Consider the following 14,704-nt stretch of genomic DNA (forward strand, 5'->3'; position numbering starts at 1 on the left):
ACTAGACCATGGCACTGAGTGCCACATCCAGTCTCTTTTTAAATATCTCCAGGGATGGAGAATCCACTACTTCCCTGGGCAGCCCATTCCAATGCCTGATCACCCTCTCGGTAAAGAAATTCTATCTAATGTCCAACCTAAACCTTCCCTGGTACAACTTGAGACCGTGCCCTCTTGTCTTGCTGAGAGTTGCCTGGGAAAAGAGACCAACCCACCCCTGGCTCCAACCTCCTTTCAGGGAGTTGTAGAGAGTGATGAGGTCTCCTCTGAGCCTCCTCTTCTCCAGGCTGAACAGCCCCAGCTCCCTCAGCCTCTCCTCATAGGATCTGTGCTCGAGTCCTTTCACCAGCATGGTTGCCCTCCTTTGGACCTGCTCCAGGACCTCGATGTCTTTCCTGAACTGAGGGGCCCAGAACTGGACACAGGACTCGAGGTGTGGCCTCACCAGGGCTGAGTACAGGGTAGTAACGGTGGTGTGAAAATAATAATAGTGGTGTGAAATAATAATAATATAATAATAGCAGTGGTGTGAAAACAACCAGTGACAGAAGTTCATCTCAGTACAATCTCATTTTAGTCCAAATGTTGGCAATTTTTTACTGTATAATGCAGTTTGGATAGTTAAGATGCAGCCTTATTTCTAGTCCTTCCCTGAGCCCAGTCTTGGGTTTCTAGAGGCTGGGACTGTGATTCCAAATCATAACATGTGTCTGTAGTTATGCTTAGGCATTGATCTGGTGGCAATAGAGCACATGCCAAAACATTTCACAATTTATATCCAAATGCCTGCAAAGTGTCCCCAAAAGCACTCACAGTTTAATTTTGTACTGCCAAGACAAACTCAGTTACTTTGAGGGACAAAAGAGAGAGGAAGATTCCACAATAGAAGAGGTTTATTTTAAGTCTATGTTAAGCTGCCACCAGGACTTGTCTAAATATAGATTTGTCCACTGTAAACACCCTTAGTCTGCATTTAGTACAGATATTTGCAGTTACTCAGCAATGCCAAGCAGGCTTTACATTAACACCCAGGCCCACAGTGACTCTCAGCTGAAGAAATAGTTTTTAACTAGGATTTTGCATCAAAAGAGAAACATTTACCAACTTACCTCCTCCTGTTGGCATTATGCCTTTGTCCTCTACACTCTCAGGATGAGACCCAAGCTCACCAAGGGGCTGTAGCTTTCATGTCCAACACTTCAACTCACCATGGTTTGCACAGGACAGGCAAGCAGAGGCTGCACAGAGATGTTCCTTGAGCTTCTGCAGCAGCTCAAGTGACAATGCAGGAAACAGTGGTGGGCAGGTTTGGGTCATTGTTCTGCCACTCAGAAATCCTGGCATCAGGACCATGGTTTCATGCTAACTTCTGTCCTCCACTTGTTAATGCCTGCTGTGCCTCTAAACCATCAGTCCTTGTATTCTGCAGCAGCAGTACTGTACCAAACTCCAAGTGTATATCTCAGATACTGGTAATCTTGCAGCAAAGAGCTTGGATAATTTACAGTCAATAAATTAGCTTAAAAATGTACTTGCTCTGACATCTACAACATAAACATATCCAGCATATCCTACCACTGCAATGTGGCACTCTCTCCAACTTTATGAGAGAATCATCCCTCTGGTGACTGTGAATAATATGGGAAACTATTTCGTTACTGACCATTTGAGTTTCCTTACAAAAAAGTACAAATCCAGACAAGAATGTCTTCACTGAAACAATCCGGGGACTCCTCTGCAACCTCCCTGTAAACCAGACATAAACTGGGTATTACTGTACCTGTGTTGAACTTCATTTGGATGTTGGGCTTTGGTCCTAAGGAGTATATGAAAAAGACTGCCAGATGGAAGGAAGACTGGGACACTGCCTTTCATCAAGCTAGCAGCCCAAGATCTGCCAGCACTGTGCTCTTGTGCTGACCCACAGGCAGAGTCGTGCAGGGTCAGCTTTTGGAATGGTTCCAACCCTCAGTGTAACACCTGAACCGGGAGATCTCTGACATTTATCAACTTCTAACTAAATTAAGGAACATGATATAGCTCTGAAACCTTTGCAGTCTGGTTTGTGGAGTGCCACCAAGATGGGGGACTCAGGCACCCCATCTGCTGCTGAGTTCACTTTGGGACTTTTCTGGTCAGGATGTAAGTACCATCTTCATATTTACATATCTGTATATAATTCATCATCATTACTATTATCACTATTATTTTTACTGAGCCTTTTCTAGATCTTTTTTCCAATCTTACGAGTCCCTCTTGCTTATTCCATCTTTATTTTCCCCTGAGAGAGGAGTAGGGAGAACAGAGTATCTGACTCCTGGTTATTGGCTAAAACTGAAAGAATTTTCCATTTCAGTAAGTCAACAGTGAATTAAAGGAGCACTTGCAGAAAATAATTACTTTCCTTAAAGAGAAATTTTCTGCTTTACAGTAGGCTGACAAACCACCTTTAGTTCCTCCAGTGCACGGATGGAAAACATCCTTAATGGCTTCCTTTAACCTATCTTTGAAGTCCCGCTGTCACTATGTAACTGCTCTGGAAACAGAAGGGTCACAGCCAGGAGCCCTGCCTCTGAGCCCAGCATTTGAGAGGGGAAAACAAAAAACTCTTTGCTGAATCCTTGCTGAGACTTTCCCTCACCTCTGCCTTAGGCCTATTTGGATGAGAAAGCTGTAGCAAGTGTCAGACTTTTATTGCATGCTCTATTTTTTTGGGATTTGTTGTTCAGGAATAAAGTGAAGCCTGAGCATCATGTGGGCAACTTAAGTATCAGCACAGAAGCTGAGAGAATGGTGCCCTGGTTCCTTTTGGCTCTGCAGGGATAATGATGCTGTGCCTTTCACTGAACTCTGAGATCTGAGGAGGAAGCATTCAGTTCAGAAACCACTCTAAAATTTTCAGGAAGGTGTAGAAAAGCTACATTTTGAAAAACTAATTTCAAAGCACACTCATCCAATTTAGAATTTGCAACCAAATCCAGTTCTCATTTCTGCTTGTCCAAGTCCAAAATAACATCGTGTTGGTTGTTTCATCAGTGTGAACAAGAACAGCAGCTGGCCCACAGTATCAAGGTAAGTGCCAATTTTAATCCTCAACAAATTTAAGTTCTTGAACTGGTCAAAGGTTCACTGATGTTAGCTACATTATAGCCTTAAAGCTTCCTTGCATTAATACATTTAAATAAGGTGGCAACTCATAAATGCAATGCCAAAAAAAAGCGAAGACTTAAAAACTCTTCTTTCAATAACAGTCTTAAAAATAGGATTTTAGAAGATAGGAAATAACTAAAAAGCATGTGGGGTACTGTCAACAACAGATGAGACTTCTATAGCACAACTATGCTAGGCAGGTTCATTATCATCAGTAAATTACAGGACGTTTATATCATTATAGAAAAAACCTCTCAAGTATAGTTCTGCAGTGGTAAAAGAAAGCTGCTTCTGTATTTATAGGAGATTACTAAAATGCAGTGTGGACCAAAGAGCAAGATTTGCAAGAGGAGTAACAGGAAAATAAGCCCAGTGGCACATTCAAAAAAACAAACCAACCAACCAACCAACCAAGAAGCCAAAACCACAAAAAATCCAAAGCACAAAGACCCAATCAAAAGGATGAGTTTTAAATATATTTTCATTATGTCACACACACAAAAAATAACAAGCTACAATTTTGGCTGCTTTTGCCAGTATAAACCATTCAAGATGTGAACTTTGCAGCCTCAAAGACTCAGTCACAATCAATTCTACTCTAATAAACTATAGTTTATTCAACATTTAGTGGCTTTACCTAGTAAACCTTTAGCAAATCTTGAGCAAACTTTATTATGAGGGATCCTGACCCTGATTAATTAAACATTAGGACTCTTTGAGAAAGAAGCCAGCTTACTCTTACAGTTTTCTTCAAATTTTCCATCTTCCATTTTCTATCAAGGAAAATGGAGACATCTTATACTTAATAACCTGAAACTAAGAAAAAGCTTCAGAATCAGAACATTTAAAATATGTAAAATTAACAGAGTTCTGTAGAAACTGAGTGAAGTGAAAGTATTTGGAAAAAAACAATCTAAGTTAACTGTAGAAAAAACTGTAATCAGGTCAATTTCTGATCTGAAAACAAGCTGGATTTCCCCTTTCCTCAGTTATTAGGCAATGCAAAGGCAAGTATTCTGTTCACATCGTGCCCTCTTTGGCCTTGTTATTCCCTTGACACATCAAAATGGGTTTTATATATTGCTCATAATGGTTTGTTATTCTAATCAGCATTCTGTTAACTGGAGGGTGGTTAAGTTAAGCTGTTAAACACTAGTACAGAAAGAAACTTACATTCCTTGCCTGACAGTCCTGCCCTGCAAACAGCCTCCACCTTGAAGGTTAAAAGTTCAAAGTGTAAAAACACTTTGAGGGTTCTTGCTCTGGGTAGACACGGGAGATGAAGCCGATTATTTCCTTCATGGTTTTCTTTCCGTCTGTCTGTCTGTCTGTGTCCCCTTGGACTATGTAGACAAAGTCAGGGACAAGCCTGAAACAGTGTAAATCTGAAACGAACAGTTGCCACACTCACCTCCAGCCTGCTAAAAAGGGGCTATTCAATCAAAAACGGGTCTTTCTTTTTTGTCTTTCTCTTACAGATCAGGCGATGGTTAGAGCTAAGATAGGTGATAAAACTGTCAGGACATCAATGATATTTTTCACCACATTTGCACAGAGATGGAGATTTTCCTATGAGCAGCTCTTTATGGTGAAAAAATAAAATCATTATGTTCCAGACAAACTTAGCAGGGTTAGTGCTGTCAAGAGACCACATTTCCCCAAGAATCTAGGTAAGATGAGGTTCAAATTATAGTTAACACGAATTTAATGCAAGGGGCCATAATTTCAGTTAGGTGAATTCCTAAAATATACCATAAAACAAAAGTCAAAGCTTTACTGTGCAATCTTGACTCACACAAAATTGTTCTTGCAATACATCATCCCATAAATCTGGGAGATTGCTAAAACAAGGACACTGTACTCCTGAGAGAATCTCTGGGAAGGTCTTGGACTGTTTTAGATAAACAGCTAAATTCCCTCTTAATTCAGACACTCATTTCAGTTACTCAGTCAATACATACACACTTAGCAGTAGGAGATGCTTTATACTACATGGAAGTTTTTTAAGGAACTGAATGACTTTTCACAATATGAGACAGTTACCTAGAAAACCCTTCATTACACTGAGGAGCTAACAGCATTAAAATAATCCTTAAACACTCAAGACAACAGCAAAACTAATCCCGGAGTTCCTTAATAGCATAAGGAATGCAGTAAGTTCTAACAGGTTTAATTCCTTAGTATGTTGTCATGGCTAGCACTTATTTTGGTAAGACCCAGGAAAATAAAATCACTAAATTTGTTCACTAAATATGTCCATATGTGTATTAAGTTTAAAAGCCTTGTTTTAATCACCTACCCACAGAAACTCATTTCCAGCTATGGTTTCTAAGACACTTAATATTTTGCCAGTATATAAACACTGCAGCTGTGGATCACATTTAGCAACTTCAATTTCTCTACTGCTAAGGCTGTGCTACGTTTTCTACTTACATTGGGACCTAGAAAATTGACAGACTAATTCAAGAGTTACGTCTAGATCTAGAAGCCCTGCAAATGCAGGACAGTAACCCCAAAACTCATAGCCAAGCTTTTCTTCCCCCATTCACCAGGTATATATTGGCACAGAAATTATAACATAGTTCAGGAAAAGAAATCATAGAATCATGGAATAATTTGGAAGGGACCTCTAAAGGTCATCTAGTCCAACCCCCCCTGCAGGAAGCAGGGACACCCTCAACTGGATCAGGTTGCTCAGAACCTTGTCAAGCCCCACCTTGAATATCTCCAGGGATGAGGCCTCTACCTCCCTGGGCAACCTGTTCCATTTTCCACTAACTTCAAGGTAAAGAATTGTTTCCAATATCAAATATAATCTGTTTTTCTCTAATTTTAAACCACTGCCCTCATCCTATCACTACAAGCCCTAGCAAACAGTCCATCTTCAGCCTTGCTGTAGGCCCCTTCAGGTATTACAAGGTTACTATTAGGTCTCCCTGGAGTCTTCTTTCCTCCAGGCTGAACAACCCCAGCTCCCTCAGCCTGTCTTTGTAGGAGAGATGTTCCGGCCCCCTGGTCTTTTTCATAGCCCTCCTCTGGACCTGCTCCATCAGGCCCACGTCCTGCCTGCACTCAGGGCTTGAGGCCTGGACACAGTACTCAAGGTGAGCTCTTCCCAGAGCAGAGCAAAGTAGCACAATCACCTCCAAACTGTGAGCAAGAAAGATGCTTTGTTGCCAAGGATCCTTTTCCCTACTAATAGGTATTTTTACACTTGTCCATCCAGTAATGCTCTCTACTCTCCTGTGCTTCTAAATTCCCAGCAAGTAAGGCTCTCTGAAGTTCATCCATCTCTCAGTTCTCTAACTGGAGTTTCCTTTGGGTACTTTCAGCTTCCAGCACTGCTCCATAAAAGAAACACAATTCATTACTATTACTTGGCCTAAGGCTTCTTGCAGCCAGTAGAGAGTCCTAGCTAGGCAGAGGAGAGGGCTAGTCAAAAGATACTTGAACACCTGTCCTATTTTCTCTCTGCCTCTTTATTAGCCTTAAATGCCAACTTTTCTCTTTCACCCAGGTTTATCTATTCTCCTGCTCATCATGGCAGCACAGTGTTCCACCATCCTCCTTCAGTTCCTTATGACTGACAGACTTGGAATCATAGAGTCAATAAGGTTTGAAAAGATTTTACCAAAGTCCAATCTTCAACCCAACACAACTACCAGATATACAGTTCACCCCTTACACAAACAAGGAAACATTTTATGTTCTCTTCCTCTCATATTTAATATCAGATTAGAAATGTAGCTGTACTGTTGTATACTTCATACTCAAAATATGTAAGATGTCTTTTCCTATAACTTTGTACAAATACACCTCTCTGTCCCTATGAGCTTAGAAAAAAACGATGAAATTTTGAAAGTACCATCAAGGTAAGAAAGCCTTGTTAAGGCCAAGATACTGGAGTTCTTGCTGTGGCACAAAAGGCCCAAATTCTAACCAGAAGGCATTTGCAAGAGGTGAAACATAAAGGTTCAATTCAGAGAGCGAAAAATTAATTGGAATTGTCCCAGAATAATAGCGCAAGAAATACTGCTACACATCTACTAAAATGGACAGAGTTAAGCATGCACAATAATACTTTGAATATTCACCTATCCAAAGCAAGGACCATCTCCTATAAAGGTTTTTTTTTAAGCAAGTAGTGTAATTCCCCACTCAGCCATTTACGTGAAAATACCAGAAATGGCACAACTAGAATCAAAGACAGCAAAAATAAAGACAGATATCTGACTCCTAGTTCTCATTTCCTTCTTTTTCCCATTAATGACAGACTGACAGATAGAAGGAAGTATACATCCACCCCATAGTCTTCCATACGGGTAAATAAAATAAAATAAAAAATCAGGTGTTTATTTGAAGTCTGCATGAAGGCACAGATGAGCTTGATTACAGACACATCATAGCAATTACAAATATATGCAAACACCTTGAGATATACAACAAAGCAATAATACAGCTAATACAGGAATAAAACATAACTTGCAAAACCAACCAAACAAAAAATAACAACAAAAAAACCCAAATCAAAACCCAAACCAAACCAAACTTCTTTGTATCTGAGGTTCTTTCAATTTTAAGCCCCAATCCACACCAAAACAGTGCAACACTTTCAAAGTCATCACTTGGATTCATGCTCCAGACATCTGCACTCTGGCCATTGTTGTTAACCAGAGGGTTTATAAATTTGATCAAATTTGAACAGGTTTCCTTCACAAGGATCAGAAAACATCAATATAGCCAACTAGACACCCAAACAACCTACAATGAGGCTTTGTAGATACTCTAAATACACAAGAGCAATCACCAAAGTACTGAAATTAAATAAAAGCTTCAGAAAAACTGAAGGATGTTTTTTTCCATTTTCACTTGGATTTGAGGAAATTGCTGTATTTCTGCAGGAAAGGAACAGTCTACAGCTGTCAGGTGATTTTTTTTTTTCTTCCTCCACAGGAGGCTTAGATTTCATCTGAAACACCTGCCAAAAACAAGTCAGCAATCACAAACTAAAGTGCCTTGGACAACTTAGGCTTTACCACTAGAATTAAACACCTTTGCTTATAGATACAGTATTACTTTTTATCTTGAGAAAACCTGGCTTTGCACACAAGACTATTTCCAATATTTCTGCAGAAAGGTGAGCCATTTTTAGTTTTTTCCTTAGATACCAATGCCAGGAACTTAAAGAACTGCAACAGAGCACTTTTTGCAAGGGAATCATACAGGAAAAAAAGGCAGTTTAGTACAGGCAAAGTCCCAGGCCCAGACAAAGAGAATGCTGAGTAGCAATTTACTATAAGGACACACAGTCTTCTCAAACTTAACCCTCAACCATCTGTCCCAAGTCCCCATTGCTCCTGCACAAAAGCTTCACAACTTCCAGAGCCCAGTTCCAGTGAGGAAAGGCTCCTATGCAGAACAAAACCTAGCACAGATAAGACATTTCTCCTGACCCTGCAGCCACATCAGCCCAACCTAAAGATGAGGTAGTATTTTCTTTGGAGCCCAGCTACTTGAATAGGAACAAGTGCTACTACTAGCAGCTGTTTGGCACTGCATTAACAGACTCCACAGTTTCAACTCTACTTCAGGGCACACTACTAATGCAAACAAAAAACAGCTGCTTAAAAAAAAATAAAAAAAAAAGATAATCATGACACGGGCACACACTCTCACTTGTACCACGACTGCATCATAAAGGCCACAGGCTGGCATATTCAGTGACTTCCTCCAGTTCACAAAGTGGCAATGACTCAGCCTTTTTTTTGCTGAGACCAGTGGTTATTACTGAAAAGGAACATGATGGATATCCTAAATACTTATTACAGTGTGATGCGGATTTTTTTTAAAAATTGAACAACTCTAGTCCAAATCAGAGAAAGGCTGACAGAGAAATTCAGCTCCCCAGGGAACTGAGGATACCAGATTATCTCTATCCATCTAGTCCCTTTGGTACTTAGGGGCTGTTTTCTCCCTTCAAGAGCACAAAACTTTCCCAAGGAGGCTGTTGTAACATATGCAATTTATTATCATCTTACAGCTTACAGTCATAAACCTTCTGGTTTCTCATGAGATGCCTGAACTGGAGAAGTATACTCTGCATAGTCCATGCTCTGTAGACTCCCAAAGATCAAAAAGACTGTCATGACTGAAAAAAAGGAAGCATCTAAAAGAGCTGAACAGTATTAGAACTCATGCTGCTTGTAAACTAAGCATCAAGATTAGAGAATGCACTACAAGATTTAAACAAGGTCCCTGGATGCATTCTCCTCGTAATAATAAATACTGAGGATGAGAAACTGTGTTCTTTAATTAACGAAGTATTCAACCCTCTTTTATTTTCCCTGTGATGAGTTTCTATTTACTTAACATAACACAGAGTCTAAGTTGTCTCCTGTGAGCAGTGCAACTTGAAGAGGTCCCAGGAAGCTCTCATTTTCATTGCTTCCAGGACTGCATTTTTCATTCAGGTGAAGTGGGTAGGGATTCCACCCAGGCAGATGGATACCTGAACATGAACAGGAAAGGAATCTTGTTTTGTTCAGCTCCAGTACCACACTACCAACAGAAAAGCACTAACACTTCCTTGAAAAACTGATAGTCCTTTCTGCCCTTGGGAATTTGCTTTCAGGTGAGTACATGTAATTAAAATAACATTAGCTGGAAGAATATCTTCAAACAGTCCCACCTCTTCTTCTGAAGAACTTCTCTGGAACAAACTGTGGATAAAATAAACTCTCAGTGCTGTACAGATATCATCTGCTTTCCACTGTCCCAGCCAGATCCTTTGAGAGAAAAAGTAAAACAAAAGCTGCTTGACTGTTGGAGGGGAAAGCACTGCTGGTACAGCTGAAAGGCAGACTTTATAATTAATTTTTTTTTTAAACCTTTAGCTGTAAAAGGGTGCACTCACAAAATGCTTACTGTAAGAAAAATTGCTTCTGTGACCTTACGTGACTGGTGATGATGTGGTGTGCAACTGGTGGGCATCAGTAATGAAAAGGACAACAGAAACCTAACCAGGTTTTTCTGAGATAGAGAAGCCAAGCACTTAAGCCCTCATGATAAGCTGGACATCACTGTCAAGTGGGTTTTCTCCCATCTACAAGGGATCTGACAAAATCACAGCTGCAGAACCATAATTCATGACTATAATTCACAAGGAAAACTGAAAATCCATTTACATTTATTAGGAGATGGTTGTGCACAATTCCTCATCTTATTCAAAAAGTCTACAAATAGAGTTTAACATGTCTGATTACAAGCAAATATTTGTTCAATGTTCATAGGTTAAGGCCAACTTAGCGCCTTGTTACGCTTTCAGGATTCAGCATACATTTGTCAGTTCTTTACTCTCCTCTGGTAACAGTCCCACTGGAACAGTAAGGAGTTCTCTAAGACACTTTTTAACAGCAGCTGAACTTGGGTTACACCAATTCAGTTTTGGAATAGGCTACACACGTAAATTATTCCAGGCAATTTTCAATTTTAAGATCTCAGAACAACACTGAAGAAAACTTTCCCCCTTTCCCCCCTCCCCCCCCACATTTATACTACCATCACTATGAGCTTGCACTCCATAGAGCCATATGTCCAAGTATCTCAAAGCACTTCAGAAAGGAGGGCACCATTTTAAAGAGCTGTATACTTGAGCTGGAATTCTACTTATAAAAGTAACTAAGTTTTCTTTGTCTTATGTTTACAAAAGGACAAGCATAAAACTAAACTTCAGGCCAAGACTACCTTGACCTTCGTGCCACCTCTGACTGTAATTTTCTCATGCATAATCCTACCACTGATTTGGGAGCTCTGTTTAATTATGCTCAGAGCTGAGTTTCCTCTACAGAGGTGAGCATCTGCTACAGTCTATTATTTTCAGATGGAAGCACTGGTCAAATTTTAGGTCTGCTGCAATCTTGAGGGCCACTTGATTGGAAAGTCACTACCATAACTACTTTAACTGATAATGCACTTGATCCCATATTGGTATAAGAAGTGTAATACACTATGTATCGATTTCTCTAAATTTTCTCAGAGCTGAAACTACATAGCTACAGTGAAGAAAATCTACTTTTGCCCTAAGTTGAACCTTTTAACAACATTATTTTAACTTACTATTTTCCCTTAGAGCACTAATTTTATGAAGATTTTCAGTTTGCAATTCTTCTGAATAGGTGAGCAGCAAACATGAAAAATATATGTACAAGTGTTAGTATACCACCAGAACGCTGTAATTCCTTCTCAAAAATGTCCTTAATAAAACATCAGGCATGTCAAACAAACTTTTGTAAACAAAAGATAAATTACTCATGTTCTGCTCTGATTATAGCCAGATACATATTCTCATAAAATAAACATTCTCTTGTCATATTCCATGGCCCACATATCCATATATATGAGGTAAACCACTTAAAATCATCAATAATATATAAACCTCAGTACTCAACAGGAACTTCAGGAAAAATATAACTAAGATGTCAATATCAAGAAGTGACACTTCGTTCCACTGCAAAGTGAAACCAATTTATTTGTGCTAAATGAATGGAAAAAATGTATTCAGAATACATTTCTTTACACATTGTACCGGCTTAGGCTGCTAAATAAGCATTCATTAGTGCCATTTTGTGCTACTTTCTTGTACTGTTTCTACCAAGCAATACAACATTTTGGCTGTTAAGCCGATATATTCCTATATGCTCATCTTGTGTCTTATTTTCTAACAGACTTTTGAACATTTAGAATATCTGTTCAAACTTTGTTTTGGGGAATCACAATTATTATATTTGAACAAGAAAAAAAATATCATCAGCTGTTCTCTACAATCACATTGCCTTCTGCAGCAAAATAATCAAAGAGCACACTTTAATCAGCTATCAGTAACCTGTGGGCAGGACCACACTTACCAAAGTTAATTGTGACAGGTCACACAGTATGGGCAGCTGACAGGTTAACAGAAATGTCAAGTGAAATCATCAAATCTTAAGGTTCACGAATCGTACATTCCACAGACTCCAACAAGCCAGTTTCTGCACTGTAAAATTCAGACTGTACCATATGTTTGAGGTGCTTTTAAACAGGAGAAGTATGGATGTGTCCTCTGTGCTGAATTAAGCTTACTTACTACTTAATACAATAAAGTATGTCTTGGGTACTGCTTAGGGTGTGAGACTCACTTTTGCACTAAGAAGCTCGTATTTCAAATGACTGAAACATAGTGCTGATTTTCCATAAACCTGGTAAACACTGTAATATTTCAGAATTTATCATATAATACATCATGCCTTCAATTTTCTGCAAATTGTAATGAAAAAATATAAAAAGGTATCCTTTTAATTTTACAAACCTAAAAGCCATGAAAATGAAGCTTTGGAGCCAAGCAAAACGACATAATGCCGTATTACCAAACAGAGTAGCAAATGTTCCAGCCAAAGAATGGACATAGGTGTAGTTCAAGTAAACACTGATGGAAAACTTTGTTAAATTAGTGTTGTAGACCCACAACACTGGCTGCATTTTATACAAACGTTTACAACACAATTAACAGTGAAGCCTATATAACCTCAGTGCAAATATGTCAAATCCAAATATGCCAAGTAAGCCTTTGGCTTTTAGTAAACTGCTCCATGTTATGAGTCCACTTCTGACATACAGACTGCTGAGCACATGCACTAAGGCTGAGAGGAGGGATGCACTGAATGTTGGAAAGTGGCTGACTGCGATGCTGCGGGTTGGCCCGGAGGTTGCACAGGTGGCGGAGGTGGTGGCGGAGGAGGCTGCACTGGGGTCTGCGTGTTTGGAGAAGGAGGAGGAGTGGGACGTTTAAATTTGTCGGGGCTGTTACTTCTTCGTGGTGAAGGCCTCTGCAGAACAAATATTGAAATTATGTTTAACACACTCCTGAGCAACTTTAGGCATACGTCCCCTAATCAATGTACTGTGTTTGGCAAAGGAACAAAGAATTGAATTCAAACAATTACACGGGAAGGATCCATTTCAAAACGTTTCGAGAATCACAATACAACATTTGCATAAAATAAATGTCACTCTGAAACAGAGTAGCAAAGGAAAAGGGAGTCACTTTTGAGATCAAACAGAGCACCCATTCCTTCCTGTCAGCTTGAAGGAAATGAACACAAGACATATGTTCAGAAGATACAATTACCTATGATGACCAGCAACCTAAAAAGAAATGAGAGATGCTGTAGAAACAGCATCTCCCAGTTGTACTTGCCCAACCAGTACGTGCTGATGAATCTTGAATATTACTCTGATGTATGAAGTCCAACTACATGGTACCTGACTGACTGTGGCCTGGAATGTTTCAAATGCCAGAGAGTCTGCTCAGAATCTCTAGCATCCTGAAAGGCACAGCCTGCAATGCTGCAGCAAGACCAAAGCATAATACAAATTGTTCTTCAGAGAACAAAAAATATTGCAATTCTTTGAGCTGCAGGAGTAAAGCGGTGTTAGAGCTCCCTTCTAAAGAAACCACAGATTTTCAATGCATATTTAAACATAAAGCAGTGTGTATGGAAAGCAATCTTTAATGTTAAAACCCGCTTCTTCTTTACAAAGCAGTGTATGTGTGTGTGGAAATCTTATTTAATGTTAGCAATGTAAAAATATAAAGTACACTGCACAATACTAACTTCTGCACTTTTGAAACCAAAATTCTCACTACTTACCTATCCAGTTAGCATTAATCAAGAACCTCATGGCATGAAAAAACACCCACAATTAATAAGCAAAGGTGATGAACTCTGAGGAGAAGCATGATTACAGTGCTACACCAAATGTACTACCGGTAAAGTCAATTTATTCTGTAATGGAGATCAAAAATGAAGAGTCAAGAATCAAACTGCAGTTTAGTCAAATAATCTATATTGTACCTATTTTTTCTGCACAACTTTGTACAATAGATTAATGCTCTATGTGAAAAGCCAAGGGATTTTTGACAACTAAGTGATGTCTCTGAAACACTTCGAATACTTTATTTCATTTGCATACATCTAATAATATGAAGGGACTTGGTTTCAGTATTTAGACAAAGACAAGAGCTACTTTATCAATACCTTTCTTGAAACAATTAGTATGTCATTCAGAAGATGATATTTTTCATAATGATTTAATGTGACATTAATTAATTTTTGGTTGCAGAAAAAGCAGTATTTCACAGAGACTAAACAGAAAAAGGTCCATTAAAATCTTATTTAGAAAATTATGTTCCAGGCTTTTCAGAAGCATTAATACCTTCCTGTGACTAACTCGTGTAACACACAGCAGTGGGCTGAACCTGGAATCAGGGTCCTATCTTCCTGCTGAGCTCCAGCTTCCCTCCCGTTCTACCTAGTACTGTAGCATTCCCACCACTCTTTACTCAGTGGAATTAACTTAACTTTGCACACTCACCTATAAGATTTCAGAACCAGTCATATTTTAGCACTCTACTAGAATTCTATTTAAACATGTTTTCACATCTCAGAATGACAAGTATACGCAAGTATATTTACATACTATCATACCAGTTGAGAGAAATCAAAATGGTCTTCACACA

The 14,704-nt window shown here is 39.2% G+C and overlaps 1 protein-coding gene across 1 annotated transcript in view; it reads right to left on the reverse strand.

Moving 5' to 3' along the window:
• Positions 1–11,647: 11,647 nt before the first annotated feature.
• CCDC6 (coiled-coil domain containing 6) overlaps positions 11,648–14,704 on the reverse strand; it is a 41,721-nt gene continuing 38,664 nt past the window's right edge. Inside the window, exon 9 of the mRNA XM_030453114.1 lies at positions 11,648–13,010. Within this exon, the coding sequence (XP_030308974.1) occupies positions 12,819–13,010 (192 nt within the window). The 3' untranslated portion in view covers positions 11,648–12,818. The remainder of the gene's footprint in view (positions 13,011–14,704) is intronic.

Source organism: Calypte anna, chromosome 6 (assembly GCF_003957555.1).
Source record: "Calypte anna isolate BGI_N300 chromosome 6, bCalAnn1_v1.p, whole genome shotgun sequence".
NCBI classification, from domain to species: domain Eukaryota; kingdom Metazoa; phylum Chordata; class Aves; order Apodiformes; family Trochilidae; genus Calypte; species Calypte anna.